Raw genomic sequence first — 26,458 nt, forward strand, 5'->3', positions numbered from 1 at the left:
TTTAAGGATCTACCAGGAAAACACAAATGTTGAGTTTGCATTATGTGATATGGATCCCTTCTGTTTTGTGGGGTATTTCTGGTGGGCTGGACCTTGACAAATGTGGCCTCACCTGCCAGAACTTCTGTTCTCTGGAAGAGGTTTTCTGAATGCTTCTCAGTGTACACATCAGTGTCATCCCCTGGCTGATCACTCTTTTTCTTGGCATCCACCTCAGTCCTTTCCTCTTTATCGATTTCTTCAGGTGACTGTGGCACAAAAGGCAAACAGAGCACTGCTTACAGACAGGGAGCACCACAAGTCTGCACAGTCACTGACTGTCATGGACAGCCACGAAGCTGTGGCTCCATGCACATTCTCCACAATATCGATAAACACAACACATGGGAAGCTCTCTGACCACAGAAAGCTGTGCTAGACATCATAAATGGATCTATTTGTTGTCATGATGTTGAAATGAAAAACATCTCACACAAGTTTAAAACCCCCAAAAGTGTATTTAAATATTTCTGTGTTTATCAGAGTAATGGCCTCTGAATGAATTCTGAAATTAACACATCAGATGCCATATTCAGGACACCTTTGAGGGTAACAGACAATATTACCTGAGGTGTTAGAAGGAAATACTGAAACGCTAAATGGAACCTGGCAAGTGTTCAAACTATAGCCAAACCACATAACAGTCTCCTTTGAGGAGGGAAGTTTCATGTAGATTTTTTTGAATAACAATATCAGAGATGTAAAAAAGGTACAGCTGAGACTCAAAGGTATCATGAAAAGCTGTTGTGTGTATCTAAGTTATTCTTTTTCATGTCTCTCTTTTCTTTCATGTGAAATACAGACTTTCTAGTAGAAATGAAACTGAGCAGCTCTGTATTCGTTTAACAGGCTGCAATAGCATTAAGAAAAGTGTGTGTGCTTTTTAATCCATATAAATCAAAGTTAACATGAAGCCATCAGAGGTGTACAGCAGAACCATTTTAACCATTGCTCTCCAGCCACGCACCTTTGTTTGTGCAGGCACCTTGGTCTGCATTTTCACTGTGGTGGTCTCAGCCCTAGATGCATCACTAGTTGCCGGTAATTTTGGAAGCGTTCTGGATGTTGTTATCACTGTAGTATCCTCATCTTCGTCAGCACCTGGAGACAAAAAAGGTGACACTGCATTGACTGGTGAAATCCTCCCAGACTAATCACATTTTTAACTATGACACTAAGGTAGGGGTGCTTGCACAGCTCACCCTGGGCAAATGGCCTAGATGATAATGCCTGCTAAGATAAGGATGAAAGAACAGTGTGCTCCAAACTGCCAGGGAGATATTTTTCTCAAGTGATCCCATGAAAGAGGATGGAGGCCGTCAGCCAGATTAAGCAGTAACCAGGAAATTACAATAGTAGGAACCAGCCTGAAAAGAACTATGAAAAAAAGCATAAATACTTGTTAACAGGGAGAAACCCTGGAGTGGAAGCAGCGGCTACTAGGGCTGCGTGACCCTGTCTGACGTGGCCCCTTGGTACCATGGGCTCTTCTGGGGCTCGACAGTGCCACTCCCTAGCCCCTGGATGTCCCCAGCAGCACCTCTAGCTCTAGCCATCATGGAGGCACGCCTGGAAGCTGTACTGTGGGGATGCAGTGTCACCTCCTGTCACCCCCAAGAGGTGGTGGGGCCCTGCGATCACATGGGGCTGGGGGCACCTGCATCTCCACAGCAGGGTTGTGGGGGCAGAGGGTCCTGCACACCCCGATGAAGGGAGCTTGCACACCCCATGGCCTGCAAGGGTGTGTTTGTGTGTGTGAACAAATCTTTGTGTGCGTGTGGCACATGCTCAGGTCAGTTACAGAAGGAGGTTGGAGATTTGTAGTTGCATGTTACCATCTTTTTAAGTGGCTTGTATTGCTGATATTAAGCCCATAAGTGTAGTTCAAGGATTGCCAGCTAATTACATAAATCAATCAATTAATAAACTTTGTTATCCTGACTTGACTTAAACCATATGAACTGAACAGTTTGTAACACAGTGCTTCAACAACAAAATCTTTTTTCTTCAGCAGATCTGTTAAACCCTCAAACATAAAACCCAAGTAGTTTGTATGTACAGAAAGATTACTTTATGTTTCAGTCATCAGAAATTCATATGTTTTTAAACTCTATAATTCAGAAGACTTTTTCTTTTGAAATAAAGAGTGAAAGGACAGAAAACTCCCTAAAGATGACCTTAAATTTAATTTCCTCCACATTCAAAGCCCTGCTGAAGTATGAAGATTTCTTTAGAATAAGATAATGGACATGTCTAATAAATATACTTTAGTGATACTGGAAGGAAGAAGACACAGACAAGAAGCTAAATTATTGCAAGGCCTGAAAGAAGAAAACAATCAGCCTGTTCTTGGATCACTCCTTAGGAATCTCAATGTGTTCTGCTCATTACAGACACCAGTCACGCAAGTAACAATTGGGTAATAAATCCAGCAAATGTGCATAAGATAATTCCTTGCAAATAAAAACGTATCCTCTTACAACAGAATAGTATGACTCACTCATTCCAAACTCAATTTTTATCTTATTTTTGTAGAGAAAAGGGACTGAAAGGCTGAAAATACAAGCACAATAACGATGTTTTGAACTCATGATCAAGAATTATATATACATTTGGCATTGAAGGGAAGGGCATTAACAAGACAATAATTAAAACTACTTCTGTACTGTAGGAAAGAAAATTTAGAATCATTTAAAAAAGTACTACATTAAAGCTACTAGCACAGAATAATACTGGAAAAACTCTCAGATCAGAGATACCAAAATTACAATGCAACATCTAGAATAAGACCTCACAACATGAATCAGATATTTTCCTGAAATGCTACTCAAAGATCAAAAAACCAGCATCCTTCTTCGAAACAGAGGTGAGGAAAGGCATCCAACAGGAAAATTTTTATGGCTTTGCCTCAAGAGTTTTCTTTGAGAAATAAGGGCCCAATGTACAGCTCAGGCTGCTTCACCTTCCGAAGTTCCTCCAAATTACACACAATTTTCAGAGTCAAGGAAATTAAAATTGATGAGCAGATTAGAGATCTGATGATAAAACACACTCTGAGAGTACAGAACTTTATTTTCTTCTTCTTCTGAAATAAGAAGTCCCTTTTAATCACAACTGCTTCTCCAAATCCTTAAAAGGCCACCTTTGCTTCAGGCAATAGTCATGTCTGCCAGATAAAACTGTGAGCATTACAGGTCCGAACCTCTCTAGCTACGGGGGATGCAGATCTCTGGTTTCAACAAATGGATAACTAATCTAACTCCTGGACTAGTCACTAGATTTGCAGTGAAGGTACCCAACTCCTCTTCTGTATGGCCTAAGGAAATCCTGACATTCCCCAAAATATTGGGACACCTATCATTTAGGCCTGACTTAGGTACTTTCTCAAACACATCCCCATGGTTCCTGCTTTCTAATTAGCTTTATCTAGACAGGTGTCTGCTTGGCATGGAGTAGGACTAAACAAAGGGAAGGCATTTCCTTTGCTGAACTGACAGTAGTTTTCTCAGAATTGACCATAAATACAACTAAGGGATGGAAAAAACCCTCTCTAAAGCTCTCCAGAACATCACAATAGCACTTTACATAGTATCATGATCCTTAAAAGGAAAAAAAAAACCAAACAAAAACACCCAAAAACCAAAAAAGAGAGAACCAACCCCCTTCCTGAATCCAAAAAGGATAGGAAAGAAAAAAACTACAGAGTGTCTGGTGTGTACATGAGAATAACTTCCAGCTAGGGTGTTAAAAGGAATACTGTGATATGGCTGGAGTATAAGAGCGAGCTTACTTTTTCCTCTTGAAAATATCACTGTCTCTTTAGATAATTTCTGGATTTGGCCAGCTTGGGTGACAGTGCTGGGTATAAACTGCCTTGAGTTCCTTGACAAATAGATACTGCCCTGATAGTGAGGGCACCACAAAACCCCTGTGATAATTAAACCCATAGCCATCTCTGTAGTAAAGAGTTGAAACCTCTTCATTATCACACACCATCTTCTATGCACCACAACTTCTTCAGGATGCTTAGCTGCTGTCTTCAAAGTGGTCAAAATAGCTCTAGATTTTGCTGTAGTATTGGAAATATCTAATATAGCCCTCAGCAATGTGTCTAGTAGCTGCCTCTTAGATGACAGGAACACAAATACTCTTTCACACTCTTGGTGCTTGAGGAAACTTGTCAAGAAATCAAGACTGTGCCAGCTTAAATTATTGTACCCTACAAAAAGCCCACGGTACTTAGCACTCCTACTTGCAAAGCAATCAGCGTTTAACTCTTCCTATCAAACAAATCCAATAATTTCACTCTATCTTTTCGTATCACTTTTGCTGTTGCACATCACACTCTGGGAGTACTACGGTGGTAGTACAAGCAAACTTGTCATAAGCTGGGCATACACATACCCATCATACCTTTCACACCTTCTATCTCTATCATCAACGTCACACATAGCAGAAAGACACATTTTTAGCTGGCTTATCTCACCCCCATTCATGTGAAAAATCCCCAATACAACGCTTAATCAACATAGTGTTAGGCAACCAGAGATGATACTGGAAACATAACACTAGTGCCCTGTCAGAGATCTTCAGCTGAATTGACGGGGACAGTGCAAGGATGTTGTATCTCTGATCATTCTCACTTAAGGAGGGCAAAGGAAGCCCAACAAAACTTGAAGAAAGAACAAAAGTTAGAGTCCTAACTGTACTGAAGTATAAGATTCTGTCCAGCACAAAACCCCCCACACTTTCAAATAGTATCACAGTAGGATTTTATGTTGAAAGACCTGGAGAACCAAGCAGTCAATGACATGGAGCATTCTTGGGGCTGGTGTGACATACGGAGAGAAGAAGCTCTTGCTCCAAGCCAGTCTGAAAGGCATTCACGAATGGGACCTTAGGAAATGGAAAATGAATACTTGCTGTGTTGCCTCCACCACGGGAGGGGAAGCACACCAGAGGCTGTGTTGCTTCACCTGGAGTGTCTGCCAGGACAGCAGTGGCTGTGGCCATGGCCCGTGTTGCCTCCTGTTCAGGACCTGGGAGAGCACCAGTGCCTCCCCCAAGAACCAGCATCCCCCTTCTTCCCCAGCCACCCCACCACCCATCACCCAGCCGCACACCACACACACTACCGCTGGACTCAAACTGCCTTCCGGCCTTGCAGCATAATTTTGCCTTCCTGTTAGGTCAAGAGCCAAAGCAGACCTGCTCTTGTGTTTCTTGGAGAAGCTCCAACCCCACCACCATAATTTTTCTCCAAGAACAGTCCCGAGACACAATCTCAGACTTGACCTAGTTCACCCTGAGCTAACGTTCTCAGCTCAAGCTGCTATTAACTGAGAAATATTAATTTGGGAAAGATAAGAGGGAGGAAAAACTCTGCATGATAATACAATTAATATATTGCAGAGACTTGTCTACCACAAATAACTTCAGAGAAGATAAAAGAACCACACTGATAGTTTTCCAAAGAGCTTGTAGATAAATCTGACAGAAGTGGTACCTTTCCTTAACATAAGGGTAGTCATGCTGGTTAGCAGCTACTTCCAGGTATCTGCATGACCAAGGTTCAGTTAAGACTTTTTATGCCAGAGAAAAAAGTAGTTATAAAAGCATTTCAAGTTGTATAGGCAGGAAAACTATTTTTACTCTTCTATTATTATGCTGCATAAAACCACCAACATTAAACACAGTGATGACAGACTGAGGCATCTTCTCAGAGGTGGAGGCTGGAAGAAGGAAACAGTGGACTAATGAATTCACAACTTTCTGTTCTTGATACAGAGCAATGAGGAAACAGACATGGCTACCTCCAAAACTGTTAACCAAGAGGATGAATTTGGACTGAACACTTTGGCAAAAGCACAACGGTAGCTGAATGTACATGAAGACTAAAGAAGCTATGAAAGGAAAGGAAAGAAAAAATGCAGAATACCATCAACATTTTTTTTTCTCCTTTACAAAAAGCCCTCAGCCAATTTGTAGTTTGAAATGTCTACAGAGACATTTATCCATTGTTAATGCTGCTGCAGACCTGCAAGGGCATTAATGGTAGTGCTGACAATTCCTGTCTATTTCCATTGGCCTGGTGGCATCTAACAATTTTCATACCAAAGAAAGGAGTCAGCATGTTGTTATGTTGGATCTGTTTGTCTGGAGTGCAATTACATGGCAAGAAAACCATTCTTGAGTGGGAAGGTTCTTCCTGCTAGAGGAACACTACATCACTGAGTATCAAGTAAAGGGACAAACATTCAACATAATATAAGGAAAACTGATCATTGGTACATCTGCAGGACACTTTCTACTTCATAAAATAGATAGCAGTAAGTATAGAATGGGTAGAGTGGAATGGATGCTAATCTGCCTCCTTCTTGAGATTTGTTTGTTAAGTGAATACAACTGGGCCCACAGGTTGGCCAGAAGATTATTTTAACTTTGCTTTAAAGTACTAGATTTTAGTACTGTAACATGAGCTCTTTGGAGAGGCATCCAGCTAGTCTCAGTCTACAATGAGACTTTTCCTGTTTTCTTGTAGGAAAGAAACAAAGATCGCCAGAGGCAGCAAGAATGCTCCCTGTTGGCGTTACTGTTGGTGAGTCTAGAGGCAGATTCTGTCCTTCTGGCCCCACTTTTACCACTGAGAGGAGTTAATAAAATCTCAACCCAGTTCTTGTATAGTACTTTCCACTTAAAAAGCAGGGCTGCATTTTGAATCATTCATATTAGAAACAGCCAAACTTCATAGAGGGATAAAAAAAAAAAAAAAAAAAGCCAAAAAACCAGACCATTCTCCATACCACTATTTATTAACCTATCTCCTTTCATGAATCTTACGAAGTCACCGGCATCTGAAAACAGAATGGGAAGCTTACTGAAAAAGTGGAATTTTACTGGAGGTCAGATTTTTCCTCAGACAGTCCTGGAAACTGGATGGAAACACTGGACTTTTAATTTAATGTATTTTTTCATTTTCAAATGAAATATTACATTTCCCCTCAAAGAAGTCTATAGCAAGGAGGTCCAATTAAGCCTTTGATCATAGTGGAACATCAAATTGCCACCACAAAGGACTCCCAGGATACAGGGTATCACCCAGGTGCCAATGACCTTGGGCCTGGATTTGCCTGGCAGCACAATCTGCAGACTTCACTTTGACATATCCTTGAATCACCAAAAGAAAGAAAAGGCAAAAAGCCATCTGAAAAATCTCAGCTGTGTAACAAAGACAAAACATACATAAAAAGTATGACACAAGGTTCTTCAAGAAGGATTCATCCTTTAAAAATCCAGAAGTCTGTGTAACCATCAAGAGACAGATTACAAAAAGTATCGTAACAAAGAAAGAAGTAACACACGCTTGGAAAAGAGATGGGATTCCTGCAACAGCTTAGCAAATACTCAAAGCAAAAGGAAATTCCTCTTCCAAAAATATCGTAAAATCCCACACTTCACTTTTAACGGCTGGAGCCTCCCAGCCAGTCTAGAAGGCAGTCCACAAAGAGACCTTCTGAGAGAAATGATTAATGAGGTTTCACTGACAGTTTTTTGAAGAATGATGAGCTAGTTACATGCCTCTAATGAGTGTTTGAGAACTCAGTATGTTATGTTTAAGAATTACTTAATTCACTTTATGAATGTAATTACCTCAGAGAAAACTCATGTCTTTGGCAGCATCTATACTTCTAAATTTAAAAGAACAACAAAAAGGCATGGACACTATGTTTACAGGAACCTGAATGCATACAAGAGAAAATAAGATTGCTGCTGCTGTGTTTTCCTACAGACTGCTAAATTAGCATTATGTCATGGGAGTACTAAGCCTTCTCTAATCCATATTTCTAAACTCCAGAGAGATCTACACAGAAAACAGAGAGAAAGCAGAGACAGCAGAGGAAACAACACAGCGAAATGATGCAACTAAGGCGTAAGTGAAAAGAGCAGAAAGTTAAGTTTTTAAAACCGAGCCTGCAAGGATGTTCAGTGCTCTGTAAATAAAGAGCCAAGCGCTCATGACACTCACTGAAAGTATTAACTCCAGCTCATAAAGGAAAACTACAGGGCTTTTCTTCAATTGCATTACCTCTTACACCTTTAAAAATCAAATTGTGACATGTTGTCTCACCTGAACCTGACCCAGAAGAGTAATCATCATCATCAATTGGATAGACGCCTGATGCTTCTTCAACAGAGCTGTTGTCAAGGTACAGGTCTTTATCAGAGGTCAAATCTGTTCTCTGGAAAACAGATAAGAGAGAATGGTTAAAAAGATAACAGTTCTCCAATGCAGCAGTCTCTTAATCTTTACTCCTGTTTCAGAAGCTGATGATGGCACACTGAACAGTTTATAATTTCAGTTTATGCAACACATTCATCTAAGGTGTTAAAGAAATTCATAAAACTTGCAGCATAAAAAAATTTCCAAGGCTGCACAACGAAGACTAGGAAACCACCCAATCTTTAAGAAGCAAGCCCCCTTCAAATCACACTTCATTTCATTAAATGCATGAATGAATAAACAGGATTTGCAATATATTCTGCAGAGCTTCTGTAACAAGAAAGAAGCAAATCCTGGAAGTGAGGCCCTCTGTCAGGATCTCAAATATGACATATATAGGCTGTCACATGCAGACTGTCATTTGATCTCAAATGGGAAGCAACAAGAGCACGTATCAAGACTCATATCACAGGTATATCGACCTCAATGCATCTCTCCTAAAATTTAGCTGTAGCTTCAAGAGGCTAAAAAGTTGGGATTTTGTGAATTTCACCACATTTATGTCCCCAAGTATTTCCCCACTAAAGAGAAAGTCTGCTAAAATGAGCTGATAATAGAACAAGGTATCAGTCATCCTTTTAGACTGACAATTGAGGCTTTGAAAGACTAGGCATTCCTTTCTTCCACAGCGGCTTGCACTTGATAGAACATGAACTTCCTTATGGGAGCCATGTATCTTTGATGACTAGGAAGGTACCGTCTGCTATTACTACTATTACTTTTATGACCATTTCTGTGAAGACCCATTTGCCACAACTTTTGAGAAAAGTACGACAGTTGCAAATGGAGTTTTAAATCAAAAAGCCAAATACGAAAATGGTACAAAGCGCATCTTTTCTGTATCTCAGATAAGCACCCAAACCTGCTGCTCTGAGTACCAAGCATTTCCATCTTCCTCTTTACTGTATGGTATTCATTGCCTGGTTTATTCTGCCCAGCATTCACTGTAGCTTTCCTGAAAGGGTACCAGACTGTGAAAGGGGTAACTCCTCAATGCAAGGACTCCTATTAGACTTTCCAAGGTAATTTTTTTCCCCCAAAGATGTAAAAAATATTGTCAAAGACATCTGTTACTTATTTTTTTTTAGGAGCTGTTTGGCAACAGTTTCCTGTTCTAACCTTTTTCATGGCAGAAAACTGCTTTCAGTTTGATCTACAGTGAAAAAATGATTCTACATGGAAAGCAGAAAGGCCATCCTGATTAGATTATTTCAGCGTAAAAGACCTTTTCACTGGGGGTGCCTATAAAACTTCACTGAAAAGCTCTGAACTAAAACAGTGTTACCCTGTTTTTCTTCTACAGAGGAAAAAGAAAAACAACATGACACTTGGTCAAAGTCTACTCCTGCTATGGCAGCTTTTACCTGTGGGATGTGTGGGAGAAGAAAAGCCCCGTTTTTAAAACGGGTTTACAAAAGGTCTACTCTCATCTGCTGCTGCTAGTTCACACGGTCTGCCTAGAACTGGCTGCAGTCCAAAGCAGAAATTCAAGACACTGTCTGGTCACCATCAAATTACTTAATTCCTTTAAAATATGTTTCCAAAGGAAGGCCTGAAGTACCTCGGTAGTTGTATAGGTGGTATTGTAATTAAGAAACAGCTGAGACTGTTTCCGTGTAGGAAAACAACTCCCTGTCACGGGACAAATATCCTGCTGTTGACGAGGCTGCCACAATGGACCAAGACACTTCACCCCATTTTACTTTCGGCTACAATTGTGGTACAAAATAGCCCACTCTCCAATACCAGTCAGGAAAAAACAAAACATATTTAAAGGAAAACACAGGTGGCTGACCATGAGTACAGAAAAGGCATACACTATTCAAAAGCAGTAAATGATAACCAACACCAAGCTGGGAAAAAAATTGAAGACCTACCTGGAGAAATTTCCTAACAATGGAAATAGCCAATAGCATTTGGCAACAGATGAGAAACTGCCTGAGTTTGCAAATGTTAGTAACTGAAAACTAGTCTGCATGAAAACAGAAGCATCACACTTCTGTGCCCAGAATTTTTAGTGTGCAATAAAGATATGAACTTACAAATCTATTTATTCCTTAGGCCATTTCCTACTTCTGTCTATATCAGAAGCAAACTTAGTGGAATTCAAAAAACAAAAAAAAATCCAAAACATCCTCCTGCAAAACCCCCTGTTTTCTTGCTGTTTCCAGCCTCACAGGACTTAGAGAAGACGGAAATGATTGCTGACAGTTCTTCTAAAGATTCAGTTTTTGTAAGACAGCTGAGCAGCTAGCCCAGCCCAGCCCAAGCTGCAAGTGCCTGGTCAGCCAGGCTCCCCACCATCATATTCACTCCCTTTCTTTCAATGAATTATGGCTTTTCAGCTGCCAAAAAGCTTTCATTTCTAGCTATGCCGAGGTATTTTCAAGATTTAAACCAGCTGAAAACAGAGAAACGGAAGGAAAGTCGGTGTAGTTTTCAGCAGCAGTTGTATTTTTTTGTATTTGAGCATCCACTGTATTTTATTTATGAAACACTATTTAATATGTAGTATTGTGGGTGGTCTTCTCTTTCTCCATCAGAATGAGAAAACTATTCCCCCCAGTCTTACAGAATCAGTACAATATTTACTATAGGGAGTAATATACAGTACAGTGAACTCCAAACGAATTCAGATCAAACACCACACTTCATCTGAGGAAGATGTTCTGCAGCTTCTCTGGCCAGAGCCCCTTTCTTCAGCCCATTTCTAGTGCAAATGATTCTCATCTAGTGAAACTTGGGCAGGAAACGAGCACCCTCTCAAACAAAAGGCACAAAGAAGCATACTCTAGCTTAAAAATCTGCAAGCATTGCCTAGATAAATGCATTGCACTATCCCCAAAAAGACCCTCTTTGCAAGCTGGCTAGCTGACATGGGGTAGGGGCACCTCCTCCTACGCCCACAGCCTGCACTTCTTTTCCCAGCTGCTCAAAAGCATGTAAACTGCCTTAGGCCACTTGGAATGAAAGTTGTCTTAAGGTTTAGAATAAGATCAAAAGCCCAACAGTTAACACAAAATAATTCTGTGAAGATTAAGCTTAGATTGTTAATAAAAATAAAAGAATGCTTCATTCATGGTCCTTCTGTATCAAGCACTGAAGCCATGTTTTGCAATTTTATGCTATGTAAAAATTAATTTGATTTAACATTTGCTCTAGAAATGTTTTCTTGCTTGTCATCTGGGAATCCACGGGGGCCTATGGAGTACTTCCAGGGTGGAAAAACAAGTCTGTTGTCAGTACTCTTGGACAGAGAAAGGTCTGTACCAGCACTTCAGTATGCTCAGGAGGAAAAGTAAAAACGTTTGCAAATTACAATTCTATAAATTTATTTTTTCTTATCATGAAGGCCAAATATTTCAGAGGCCATTTGATATGGCTATCAATTGAAATGAGAGCCCTTATGACACTTTTCTGTAACAGCCTTATTTTCAGATCTATTAAAACGGCAGGAACACCAGGAAAGAATGTCTCTGTTATCAGTCCTTTAATCTGACCCTGAAGCCACAAAAACTGCTCATTACCTCTTGACAGAGATTGCATTCTTGTCCATCATCGTTATCCCACTTACATTTTATTCCAAGAATATAATGCTGCAAAATCCTGTGACCTAAATACTTCACATGCTACATGCCAATGATCACTGATTCCTGTCTGGTTATTGACTACACTGGCATAAATCGAAACCTTATGGGTTCAGTGTAGATTAGTACTCATCAAGTACTAGATAAAAGATATTCCCATATCAATAATATGTTGAATTTGAAGTCTCAAACTCTTTTTTTTTTTTTAATGAAGCTTACATTCCAAATGATTTTTAATTTAATAAATTTAGATCATCCAGGACATTATAAAAAAAATCCCAAACGTCTCATCCTGACACTAAATGAGAGTAAACAAAACAAAAAAGCCTTTACTGACTCTTCATCTCATCAAAAAAGTACAAAGTGCTCTGTCATAGCCATTCCCTTTTCCAGTGCTGCCAATACAGTCATTCCTTTCAGTGTGTGGGGATAATTTAGGAGTAAGACGCTAAAGACTTTTATGCCATATAGATGAAGCCAAGAAAGCTGGTGCGAGGAGCAGTGAAGAAGTAATGCCTACCACGGCTGTTGTGGTTGTTGGAAACTCAGATGGAAGAGCGATGAGTAACTGCTGTATGGAAGGAAGTATTTTATTACTTACAGATGCACGCAAATTTCTCTTCTCTGCCTTTTTAGGTATATGTATGGGACAGAGAATTTGAGGTTTGCAGCCTCGTTATTAATGGTACATTGCTTCCCTCTTTCCCCCAGATGGAAGTCCTTCAGATGCAACCCACTCAGTATGCGCAGAAACAGAGACTAGTATTTTAAAAGTGATGTTATATCACAGATACCTAAGCCAGAAGGCTCTGAAAATTTGTAAGCATTACAGCTGTTGATTAGGTAGAGATCTTGTATGTAAGAAGGAGAAAGGAAACAGATTTTCCTCATCTATTAACATATAATAACTATATAATATAGTGCTGCTCTATACATGCTTGTATAAAAGAATGCTCAGCTGGTGAGTCTGAGTTCACTGAAGTGATGTATTCTTCATATACACTACTTTTTTTCTGAAAGCTAATTACCTGAATGCATTCATTTAAAGCCCGAGGGCTATTGCAGAGACTCCCATTGAAGACTGAAAAAAAGGCACTTGTGTGAAGGAGAAGCTGTATTTCCCTCTAGGCTTCCTGCTAAAGGAACTATGATCTGCCATCCAACAGTAGTTAGTCCTAACAGGCCTCAGCATTGCCAGCCTTGAAGCAGGCAGGTGTCTTCCTATCATTGTCTGCCATTTCTTTGCTTTCCCTGATCACAGCAGAAAAGCTGTTTCATCAACTGGGACTGTCCCATTATGAGTTCATTAACCTTGTCCAGGAAATTCTACAGTGCAAAACCTGAGAATCAGTTTTCCATCTCAAAGCACTAGGTTTTCACACAGAAACATGCTGACCGGAAGAGCATTCATCTTCCATTTCTCATGGTGTTATTGATTCTCAGAGATGAGCTTTACCTAGCTCTGACAGTGCTCATCAACCTCCTTCAGCCTGCACGCTCCTATGCTGCCCACATGTACCCTGTTACAAACATGTAATTTTGAACGAGGATTTTATGTTACAAGGCATGTTTACCACTAATTGTCTTAATACAGATATCTTTCTTTCCTTTCACTGATATGCCCTACAGCTGGGCACCGAAGAAAAGAAGAGATGTAGTCCCCATTATTTCTATTCAAAGTGGTGGCTGCTTTTAAGGACTCAAAGGCCAAACTCTTCCGAGCAAACCCCACCTCGGTGCACTGTGCCAAGTGTGGTGGGGCCTTTAGCAGATGGCAGGGGGAGGCATGGTGGTGGGCAGTTGCAGGAATTTTTGAGAAACAAGCCACTAATAATTAGTGATGTAATTTAAACACAACACACAAAGGGTTCCCCATTTTCTTCCTGGAGAAACTGTACTGCCTGCACAATGGTGATGTGAGTGGAGTGAGTACTGGCTGCCCTACACCGCAGTCTGTGTAACTGATCTCAGCAAAAAATATTCTTCCCATAACAACAGGCCCCAGATTGAATTTTCCAAGTTTGAGAGCAAAGGTTTCGTACAGAAGCCAACATCTGCATTGCTCATTTCCTCTGAATCATTCTGACATGGTTACCATTTCCCAGTTTTACCTTGGAACTGCTCAAAACCCTCCAAGCACTCTCCAAGGCTGCTGCCTTTCCGTGCCTAGTTCTCCTGCTCATCCACGTACCCAATGTGAAAATCAGCCTTGTGATGGCAACTGCCTGGACTGGATTTGAAAAAGCCACTGTCTCCCTCACTGCTGGCTTTGGCCAGTTAAATAACAAGCTTTGATTGCAGTGACTCATTCTGGAGAGCTCATTTCCAAAGGTCTTATTAGAATCTTAAAGGATATTTGTTGCACTTCATAAATTGACTTTGCACAGGTGTACCTACTAGTGTCGTAAGTTGGGTGTTTGTCCATAGGGATGGCGCTGGTGCTGGCAGCACTGCAGCAGGCTGAGACCCTGTCTGGTACAGCGCAGAGCAGCTACCATGGCTGGAGCACATGCCAGAAAGATTATTCACGCTCCTTGTACCTTATGTAGAACTTCCTGATGCCACACAAAACTATAGCTTTAGGCCTCCAATCTCTAATGACAGACAAAGAAAGGGTTTGACCGCTCGTGGCTGCTGAGGAAAGGCAGAGAGCCCAAAATAAACACAAGTACTGCAAACTGCTTCTACTACTGCTTGTGTTCAACAATAAAGGAGTCTACCAAAAGAGCTGATTTACAGAGATTGCCTCACGTCAGAGCCAAGAGTCAAAATATGCTGGCTTTTAAGATGCGCACAGTCTGTTATGCCAGACTAATTACCAAAACAGAGACGTGTTTGACAAGAACGGCATTAATAAAACAACTCTTGCCCGTGTCAGGCATTTCAGCTGTCTATGTCAGAGCTTGCACTAAAGAAAATACACTGCATACATGGTGCTCACAGGAAAATACTCCAAGGCAAAAAGTCCCTGGGGTAAGGAGACACCAACAAGCCACCACTACATCAGTTACTGTTCACTTGCAGCCATGCATCAAAGAAATCACAGTGCTGCAGTTGATAGATTTGTGTTCATACTCTTCACAAAGTCATAGAAAACAGGCACACGAGTTTCTAACAGTCATTTGTGCATTTAGTAATATTCCCTTATGTGTAATTACATGCAGTATGGTACCTTATGTGATAATAGAACTTAAAACTGCAACAGGAGAACTTGTTCAAGTTTAATTGAAAATGTTTTTCTTCCTATTATAAAGGGTCACAGATCTGTACAGTGGATCTTTGGCCTGCTCACAGCTTTGGAGCTGAAGCTTGTCCTGCCTTGAGGAGAAAGATAAACACTCTCTTAAGTTCTGACCTGTTTGAGGAAAATTTCAGTGGAAAAGGAATCTCCTTCTCTGGAGAAGAGAAGGCTGCGTGGAGGCCTCATAGCAGCCTTCCAGTATCTGAAGGGGGCCTGTAAGGATGCTGGAGAGGGACTCTTCACTAGGGACTGTAGTGACAGGACAAGGGGTAACGGGTTAAAACTTAAACAGGGGAAGTTTAGATTGTATATAAGGAGGAAATTCTTTCCTGTTAGGGTGGTGAGGCACTGGAATGGGTTGCCCAAGGAAGCTGTGAATGCTCCACCCCTGGCAGTGTCCAAGGCCAGGTTGGACAGAGCCTTGGGTGACATGGTTTAGTGTGAGGTGTCCCTGCCCATGGCAGAGGGCTGGAACTTGATGATCTTAAGGTCCTCTCCAACCCTAACTATTCTATGACTCTATGAAAAAGCTTTTACCTTTCCACTTCTTTTCACAGAGTCCGATTTCCCATTGTGCATCATTTATCTACCAGATGCATACAGAGACTAAACTTTAGTCTGTTAATATAATGCCTTATCCAGAAACTGTGTTGCCCAGGGTAGGACAGGTATGTATGAAGGTGCAGAAGAGAGGAGAGGTAGCACATTGGCAAGATCAGGCAGAGCTTTCTATCCTTACACGAGTATCAACAGTATGATTTGTGATGAAGGACAGATCAAACAACTTGCTCCATGCTCTCCAGCTACAATAGATATTTAGTAAGTGAACAAAAAGAGATCCTCATCAGTTACACAACAGCCCTCCCCAGGCTACCTAATTAGGCTCAAGCTCATGTGAAGTAGTATTAAAGGACTGCTAGCTGAGTGAGACCATAGTTGGGTCTGCCCCTTCACAAGATGCCTTCATCGTCTACCCTGCAGAAGATGCCTACATCTTCATTCAGGTATGTGCAATTTTCTGGAACAACAAACCTTTACAACTCTGTGGATCTCTGCCACTGCTACATCCCAAAGAAGAGCAGTTCTCCACGTAGACAGAGTCTCCTCAGAAGATGCTCCACAGCCTCATCCCACAACTCAGCAAGTGAAAGCTACCTGGATCACAGGATAGGAAACTGCAGTATTTTATTTTGTTTCTCCATCAATGGAAGTTTCCTGTGGTTCTACAGCAGTTCATGCTGAAAGCCCATGCTTGAGAGAGGACCAAACGGTCAAATCACCTACACAGAGGCTACAGGTTAGGACCAAGGGACCTTCCTACCTCAGTGACCACATAAACTTACTACAACATAAAAACAGTTACTTCGGACTGATAGAGGAGGAGGGCAAATCTGATACACCAACCCAAGCAAATAGTACATGCCGTTTACATGAACCCCCTTGATTTAATATCATATCACGTTCCCTGACACTCTACCAACAGGTCTTTTCTTGTACATGAAACCTAGAACTGAACGCTGCAGTTTAGTTGTCTCTTTTACCTTGAAAATCTCAGGACTGCTAAACAGTCAAGGTGCAGTACACAGCAGTTCTTGTTTCCCACATAAAAGCAGAAGTTTAATACCAGAGTTTCTCTGGGAATCCCAAAATTAAAAGATTCAAAGCCCTTTCAGCCCTCACACCAAGCTATCAATCTGTGCAAAGAACAGTTTATTCCTCAACTCTGCCTTTGACGTAGGCACTATACAACAGGGAAACTATTTTAGAAGGTCTGCAGCTGAATCAGCTTCCAAAGAACTACTCCAGACTGAAATATTAAAGGACAGTGTGCAGGCGAAACAGCATTGGAAGCCAGTAGCCAGCAATGTGCATCACGGATTGATTTCTCTCAATTAGCATAGCAATTTTCTGCATGTTTTCCAAAAAAGTACCCATCAGTTTTGCCAAAAATAGGATCAAAACCACCATGCAAATCATTGTCACAGCTCAAAATGCTAATCATTTTTTTTTAAGGACACATCAGTCCATGTGCAGACAGGTTAAATTTAAGGCACAGCGTGACCAAGAAGCTAAATACACTCCTTTGAAAATACTAAATGAAGAGGTTAGCCTGTCTTTGAATCAGCAGTCACAAGTGTGACAGCAATGGAGGAAGCAGGTAGCTTTTGGTTTAGAGGTCATAACTACATGTACCTGCCCTAGTCAGTGATTTTAAATCTAACGTGCACTTGCTTTTCCCCTCTCCTTTCATGCTTACCGATCCTTTTTTGCTAATCAATCAGAAGAACTAACACTTATATTTTCCTCCTTCCTCTTGAGAATATGGATGAATGATTAAAGCTGCCAGGGTAACCTCTTTGGCATGCATGCCAATAACTCCCCACCTAATAGCCTTTCCTCTGCCTTGCTGCCCTGGCCCACTGGTGATTATTGCAATCCCTTGAAGTGGTCAAATTGCAGGGCAGCCCCCATGGAAACCTATTTGGAGCTGTTCAAGCTCATACCAAAGAATGATATTTTTAATACAGATTGTTCTTTTTAAAGCCCTACAAAAGCAGCTGTAATCAGTCGTAGTGGGAGCACTGCAAACCTCCACCAGTTTCAAAAGCCCCATATTGATTCCTTTCCAGCCCATGGATTTCAACAAAATAACCCCATGTGAGGAACCCAGAATCAACTAATGTGAAATCATTGAAATTAAGATATTTTGCCATTAGTAGCAAGAACTGGCAATAAACTTGCTCAATCAATTACATTCATTTTCCATAAGGAGGGAAATTACAAATAAAACAACTATATTATTAAAGTTACATTATGCATCAACTAAATATTACTAACAAAGGTTGTGTAGGGCAACTGATGTTTATCAAAGACGAGCAGGAATCAGCTTCACAGCTTAAGGAGTGAGATTTCCAATTTTTGAATGCATAATCTATTATTCAGTAGGGATTCATTCATCAAGGTCTACAGATCTCCCAATGGACACTTCTGCTTGCCACCTGCATCCAGCAGGATTTTGGTGACATCCTACCGAAGCTCCCCACAGGTGGAAAACCAGCCACTGGTGGATCTAAAATCTGATATTTCTAAAATTGTGTGCCATCATAGCAATTACGTGAAGTAACTTCCCTCCCTCCCGACAAACACGTGCAACCTATTTCAGAAGATGGTCATAAATTGCTCTAAATGAAGAGGAATCCTAGATCCTCTAGAACTGAGATGACTGTTGATGGTAACACATTCATATCCCAGGTTTGCTAGATTCTTATTTAAGGAAAGTAGAACTCAAATAAGATTTAAGCATGATTAAATGAAACACACCTTTGTACCAGGACTCTAGTTTCATTACAACACAATATGCAGGCTGTGCACTCAACATGAGAGGAAAGAATCACCCTTTGAACAAATACCTTAAAAAAAAACAAGAAACAAACAAAAAGCCCCAAATCATCAAAACTTGGTTAAATTAGGTCAGAGGCCATAATCTCCATGGCCAAAAAGATAAATGGTATCATTCTTTCCACTGGTATAGTCTTCTCAGACAGAGACAGTAAACACAGAAAGCACTGAGAGACCAGGTACATCCTTCTGAGATACCTCTTCATATTCCAGATCCCCAAATGGTAAGACAACAAAGATGACTTTATTGCTGTTTCCAGGTGCCAACTCCTACTCACTTCACTGGTCTACAAGATTAAGTTGTTGGATTCTGCAGTCTGATCCCATCTTACTTAACTGAATTTTTGCTACAAAGGCTTGGTGTTCATATGCTCTTTGATGCATAAAAAGATAAGAAATGAGTTTACTTCAGACAGGATAAACCATCACTCTAATAACTTCTACTATAACAGCAGTTGAGTGAAATCAGGGATACAGCAGCTTGTACGGGCTGCATGGCTTCAGAAGCCATGTCTGTCTGGTAGGCTGCCCTTCAGGCATGACTCCCCTCCTTCACCAGGGAGAATGAACTGGTGCATCACCAGCAGAAGGCTGCCTGACTCCCCAGCCAAAGATTACAGACAGGTTGGGCTGGGGGAGCCCAGCCAACTTCCTAGCCAGGTGGGGCCAAGGCAAAAAGGAAAGATTTTCCCTCCTGCCCTCTCTCTGCTTTTGACTCTCCTGGTGGCTCCCTGGGGCTTGTAGTGCAGCACTGGACTGGGCAAGGGAAGCAAGGGGGACAATTTCTTCTGAAGACAAATACAGTCCAGTGTTACATTTGGAACTTAAATGGACATACTGAGCAGAACCACTAAAAGAGAATTTGGACTATATTGTTAGGAATTTTTCCCCGGATGGTTTTGCAGCTGGTTGATCCCATATCAACAGCACAGCAAGAGAAAACAAGACAGAGCATCAGTGAGGCAGTCTGCTGTGAGCCTCCATACCTGCCGTAAGACTCTTCTGCACACCATCACATGTATTCATATTCAGAAGAACCATCTGTTTGCTCTTAAAAAACCCCACAAACATACACAGAAAACATCAAGCTGAAACTACATAGTATAAAGTACACTAAAATAATAGTCCTTGGGCAGTGGAAAGACTGATATCAGATGTCCTGCAGAGGTTCCCTTTCCCACCACAATCCCAGCTCCTGATCCTTTCCCCTGGGCTACTCCTTCCCTATAACTGTGCATGTGGATGTGGCAGAACATGGATCAAACAACTCTGAAGATGAATGTATAGGAATTCCTCAAAATAAAAGTTTCAACTGAAATTACATAAGGGACCACTTTCGAATGGCATGTTACAATTCTTCAGTTTAAGGCATGGTCAAGAAAGCTGCTCTTTTAACTGAAGGATTAGTGAACTGCTAACATTATCTCTCACTTATCATGAGTGGCTACCATTAACGAAAACTGGCTGAAATAAGCTTCACATTGATTACCTTCAGCTGATGTTTTAAAAATAATGCTACACAAAACTGGAACCAAAAGAATTACATTCATAAAAAAGGTAGGGATGAATTACACTGTAGTTCATAAATTAGCTTCCCTTGATTTAAAGGAAAGCAAGCCAAGTAAGTTGCTTGACAGCATTTTTAACAGTGATAGATCTGACTGAAGAATAAAATACAACAAAGACTCTAAATAGCATTAAATATCTGTTAATAAAGAACAATACTTTCTTTCTAACATTCATAATTTAAATCAGAGTTCTGCTGAAGGGAACAAAGACTTCAGTACTTCTATAGCCAAACTCCAAATCTTCATAAAACTGTCCCAGCACCATCAATACAAGGTTAGCAGCACTCTGCAATCTTTACAGCCTTACCAACGGTCTAAAGCTTTTAAAAATCCATACGCCTACAAAACATCCTGGAGCTGCTACACATTGAGGATTTCACAGCATTATTGACCTGGGCAGCCTCTTTATCCTCAGTAAGTTATTTTAAGCAACTTTCTGCCAGCAAGCACGTCTCTTTGTTAGGCTTTGTCAGTATTATTGCTAAAGCACTGCTTACAATACAGCACAAAGCAGGGAGGTACTAAGAAACTGGAAAGGGGTCTGTCAAGTTCCCTTTTTATTTCCTTATTTTCTCCACTTCTCTGATATGCTTCTAATATTCTACAGACCACTGCCCTGCTGCCCAGAATCTGGCTACACACCTAAGCCACCTCCTGAGAGGGGGAAATATGAATGCACAGCAGACAAAACAGCCCAAATCCACATATTTTTGAGACCATGCTATTTAATTTGCACACTTTCTTTTGCCTTGTTGTCACTTTTATAGTATGTATATCATAGAGAGATATATACACATATCTCTATGCTATCTTTATGTATATCATAGAGAAAAGCTAGCAAGTGTGTTTACCTACTGAAGAAGAAAACATATCACCTGTCTTGGGAGGCAAGGAAGGGGAGAGAAAAAGGCAAATTTCTCACGCTTTAAACTCAAACCCCAAACACTCTGCTTTATTCTTATAGCCCTTATCAGATAAAAGTCCCCATCTTGAGGACCATATTTCTGTGGCATGGTAGAAAAAGCAAACCTCAATCTGACACATATCAGCAAACATCAAAAGCAATCTCATGGTCTTCTGTAGGCTTATGCTTGGAGGTATCAAATGAGAAGGCCAGTGCTAGCACAGCAGTCTTCCTTGAATTGTAACTTACGAATAGCCACAGTTGAGCAGCCACATCCATGCTTCTTTTACTCTCCTACTTACCAAAAATATGCATACAGTGATCCTGTTTGGAGAAGCAGCTCTTGCTTGTCCTTTGACTTTGAAGTTTCATTATCTTGAAAGCTTGTGTGGCCCGTGAATTGCTAAGACCTACCCTGTTTTTATCCAAGGCCACACTATAAAATGTACTCAACTGACAGCCCTCACAGGCACAGAGAGATTTAGATTTGATACCAACTTCTGTACGACACTTGACAAACAAACAGGCTCTCACCTGAGAGCCAAGACATACAGAGGAAGCTGTCCAGGAAGAAGAGTAAAAGAAAGAGATTTAAACTGATATAAATTGAGTTTACAAAATCTCTGCTAGTGATATGTTATTTCTGTATGTTGGATCAACTTCCCTATTTCCTTGTTAAACCTGTACCTTGTGGAGTAAATGGGAAGAATAGCTGTTTCCTAAGTTCAGTAAAGTTAGCAGGTATCACAAAAACACCTTTTAAGCAATGCATTACCAAAGCAACTAATTCAGTGCTGGCATCTTTAGGCTACTTAATGCGGTTAAGTGCTGGCAAAAATAGTAGACACAATGGATAGGTAACCTGTTAACCCTAAGTTATTCTCAGATAAAGCGGGAATATATGCCAATTATCTGCACCTTATTTCTGACAGTTCTGCTTCAAAAATGCAGCACATAATCTGCTCCATATATAGCCATCAAATGGAAAAATTCTCTTAGTTTCCATTGCAGATATGTTCGAAGCAATCGCACTTTACAAGGCTATCCCCATATTAATAACAAATGTTTAGTTCAAACCACAGGTTTTTCTCTGCAAGCAATTAGCTTCCATTTCTGTTTGCTCCAGTAGAAGGGTCACTTGGCACTCAGAAAAAGCAAAAAGGAGTTTCATCAGCCTGTTACTGATATTGGCTTCTTAATAGACCTGACCTCACCTCCTGAAAAAAAATAATCTGAGGACAAAGAGGGGAGGTGAAAAGGCTCTGCTTAGGGAGACCATAGAGCAAGACATTCAGATTGTCACAGCAAGAAAACACAGAATTAAATGTTTTGGGACATTACTAGTACACTTGCATATGTATGTCTAAGAAAATAGAGCAATCAAGGACTGTGTTTCAAGTGGCAGCAATGCAATGCAAAGCAACATTTTAACAAATGCATCTGTACAGATAGATAGAAGAATGCGCCTCTAATGTGGCATTAGTAGAAATTGCAGAGGAATTTTCTGTCACACAATAACGTTATACTTTAGTTATTCTCAAATTAGACATTTTGGTTGAGAATAAACCTCTCTTCACAGGGCAGAGCACGAAGTGTGTAAATCAGGTTTTCCGACTTACATGACCATATACATGATTTACATATACATGAGCAAATTAGGTCAAGAACTTGTTAATAAATACAATTCTGTAAATAATACAAATGGAGGCAGCTTTTTATGGCATTCTAAGGAAGACAGCTCTAAGGAGGCAACTGCAGCATTTTACACCATGGCAAGCAGCATCAGTTTTCTCGCTTTGACCACATAGGAGAGATCAGAAAGACATGTTCAAATGCCACTTTCAATAATTGAATGAAGGCAGACCATGACCAGGAAGCAATTGAGAACTGAAAAGGTGAAGATCTTTTCTACTGAAAACTCAATTCATGTCAGTAGCTGACGCCTCTTCTTAAAAGTCACTGAGAAGTTCATTTGACTTCACAACACAATAAACAAAGACCATTAGGCAGAAGAATGCAACAACTACAGGCATTTTGATAAAGCAGAGTCATCAGTTCAGTTCATTTCTTCAAAAAAATAAGTCCATAACTTGACACATCCCACAAAAACTGAAGATACTCATCCAGTGAAATAGATAGCTGCACTTCACTTGCAGAAAAACTGGCTTATCAAGATGAACTGGCACCCCAAGAGTTTGCCGTGCTGGAACCGCTCGCTTCACAGCCTGAGAGAGCATGGTCCCTTATGAAGACCAGGAGCCCTGGCTCAGCTTGTGGCAGGGGCTGTCTTTCTTCCATTAATTACGTGTGCACACACATAGGCCCATGTTGCAGTACCCCAGGGAAGCCTCTGATGGGCTGAGAAAGCAGATTACTACTGGTTTATGGCACAGATACAGCACTGTATGCAACTGAAAGGTTTAACAAGCCTCCGTTTCATTCTTTTAAAATCATTTTGAAGGGGGGAAGAACGAATGGTTATGAAGGACACTGAAAGAAGTGACATAAACCCCCAAAACACAGCAGAGAGTTGTGGGGTAACACCTCAGTTTTCAAGTACCAGGGTGAGGGCAGAGTCAGAAGGCTCTGCCAACAGCCCCACCCACCACAAAGCCTGCCAGAAAGCCAGGACTCCTCTTCACTGTCTGTTCAAACACTGTGTCCTTCAGGAGCCTGTTCACAACTTCAAAAAGAAAGACCAGGCTACGCTCTGCAAGTCTATATTACTGAAATCTGCTTTGGCAGTCACTCCGTCTTTCTACAGCAGGACATGACGCAGGGACGAGAGGGAAGGGTCTGTCCCATGCCCCACCAGGAGCCACAGAACCCAAGGAACACTGTCGCTCTTTACAGGCACCAGCTCAGCAGCCACTGGCTTCAGGCAGGCAGCAAATGGTGCCAGGAGCCAAAGGCAACCCTCCTGGTAGACCACAGCCTGCCTGTGACGTTTCCTTCATTCTTTGCTGGCAGGGCTGGTTTGAAGTGGTGCACCATTTGTATTCAGAGTGGAAAACCTTGGTTTGTCATCAGAAACTGAGGAAAGCTTTCCCGCAAGCTGCCCCTGGGCACGTGCCTGCTGGACATGAACTTGTCCCAGCTTGCTTTGTGCCACCTTTGCAGCAAGTCCAGCCAGCACTGACCACCCAACGTGGCCCGGTTTTTATAGCCATCATCCTGTGAGCGTGGAGGGGGGTTGTGCTGTTCCCCTCTCTGGGCTCAATACAGCCACAATTCAGAGGTAACACAAAATGGAAAGCTTGGCTTTGTAACAGCCAGCTGCAGTCCCCCAGTGCTTGCTGAAACAAAGCATAAAAGTGACACTTCCAATGTGACCACAAAGCCTAACTACATATACTTCGTTTTTTTTTAAACCAACACATGAGATTCAAATAAAGGGCTAGGTTAGGATACTTCAAACCACTGCTCCCCTTTATACTACCTTAGGAAATCAACTTAATATCCTATTATTGTTTTATAATAAGGATGTATAATGTCCTATATATCCCAGGATATATCATATCCTATTATTGTTTTATAATAAGGATATATAATGTCCTATATATCCCAGGATATATCATATCCTATCAAGTTTTAATTAGCCACATGATCTGAAAGTTAATTCTCACATTCACCAAAGGAGTCACTAAAAGGAACAAGCTTCTCTCTCACTTCCAAGCCTATTCCAATGGATCACACAGCTGAAGTTTTCCATTTTGCTGAAGAAGGTTGTCATTCGTGACATTATGCAGCGCTGAAGGAGCCAAACAGATTAAATGGACATCTGCCTTTCCAGTCTGCTATAAAAGTGGTTTAATACCAAGCAGTGTTTAAACAGTAAAACTGTCTGCAATTGCTGCTCTATAATCTGTGAGTAATCAATCAATCTCAGGGCTGGGCTTCCATCACTGTTTCTCTGCAAGCAGCTGTAAGAATTTCCAGGGCACACACTCCTTGTTTATACCCCAACGCTAAAGAGGGATTAAACACAGATTCAGTCTGCGTTCATGGTGATCCTGGCACATGTCAAGTCTCAGGCTTGTATTTTCAAAGCAAAGCACAGAAGCTACTACAAAGCCTCCAGTTATGGCAGCTATTTGCCATGTTACTTCCCCTCTTAATGCATTATTTAATAAATACCCTGAGGGATTGCAAAAGCAAAGTATCCCACCAGACCTGTCATCTTTCCACTTTCTGAAACCTTAGCACATCAGAAGTGAGCACAGGATGCAGCTGTGGTCCTGTGCCACCCATGGAGCTTGGTTGCTTCAGTTTGCAGACATCCTGAGCAACAGCGTCGAGCGCGACATCTTTTTCAGACTTGTTGCTTGATGTTATAATGACTGTGGGATTACAACTATCGTGTTGTGGATTCAAAGGCTTACTTCTTTTAACAGTGTAATCTTTGTTGACATGTTTTGGTTAAGATCTAAGTGTCCCTTGCTCTCAGAGCTACAGAGACCCTGCCAGCAAAAGCTATGCACACCAGCAGCTGACATCCCTGTTCAAGAAAACGAAAGGTGCTTCTGTTTAAGCAGGAGAAGGCCAAGAAAGAGATGTGGGCACTCTGACCAAGGCATGGGATTCAGAGCAATGCCAGAGCTAGACAGGTAGCTCCCAGAGGATTGGTGCACCTTGTGATGAGGTCACACCCGGATTACCCTGCTTCCCCAGCTGGATGTCAACAGGCACTTAACACAAGAGATGGCTTCCAGAGTGGATTAATGCTGAACCTTTTCGTGTTCCTTTACTCTGTTGTTGCATAGGCTGCTGCACATTTCTCTCTGACATGGTTTATAAAGCACACAACTAACATCCATCACCTACTTACCCCTTCATCACCTCCACAAAGCCAGAATTTCATGTGGCAGAGCCCCTTACTTTATCTGAAGCGGACAGACAGGTTGTCCCACAAATGCACAAGTCACATCATTCAATTCAGACATGGCAAAAGTTAAATCAGTTCTCCGTAACAGGGATATCACTTGCTGATTTCACACCTCTCAGCTGACAACTAGTTCGAAGGCAGCTCCTGCCCCATGTATTTATGCATCAATAAGTTCTGAGTTTGTAGCAAGTGCCCAACATGACAGCTGGTCAAGACAAGGAGCCCAGCAGAAAGACATTGCTCCTTGCAGAGCCAGTGCTCAGCTCTGCTGCTGGCTGCAGCTATCCAACCTTGATGGCGCCTCCTTCATAGGCTGGAGGTTTCAGCTAGCCTGATGAAAATTGCCACAGTCTAAAAGATCACACCAGCCTTGCATGAAACCTAAAGTATTTTTCCAACATTATCTGCACCTACTCTTACTCTTCCTGTCCCTCTGCCTGGCATAGGGAGGAAAGGATCAAAGTGAGTCCCCAAAGAGTCATATGCACATTCCTTTCTCTCTGTCTAAGTGCAATCAGCATAATCACTGCAAACAGACTTCACTTGTAATTTTG

General features: G+C 41.3%; 1 protein-coding gene across 1 annotated transcript in view; it reads right to left on the bottom strand.

Moving 5' to 3' along the window:
- SDC2 (syndecan 2) overlaps positions 1–26,458 on the bottom strand; it is a 60,894-nt gene that overhangs the window by 3,436 nt on the left and 31,000 nt on the right. The window contains exons 2-4 of the mRNA XM_061448056.1: positions 8,168–8,279; positions 1,007–1,140; positions 113–248 (exon numbers count right to left, since the gene is read on the bottom strand). Of these exons, the coding sequence (XP_061304040.1) occupies positions 113–248; positions 1,007–1,140; positions 8,168–8,279 (382 nt within the window). The remainder of the gene's footprint in view (positions 1–112; positions 249–1,006; positions 1,141–8,167; positions 8,280–26,458) is intronic.

Source organism: Pezoporus flaviventris, unplaced genomic scaffold, assembly GCF_033815535.1.
Source record: "Pezoporus flaviventris isolate CSIRO_AGI_PZ_B2104156 unplaced genomic scaffold, CSIRO_AGI_Pfla_v1 ptg000007l, whole genome shotgun sequence".
In the NCBI taxonomy this organism is placed as follows: Eukaryota; Metazoa; Chordata; class Aves; order Psittaciformes; family Psittacidae; genus Pezoporus; species Pezoporus flaviventris.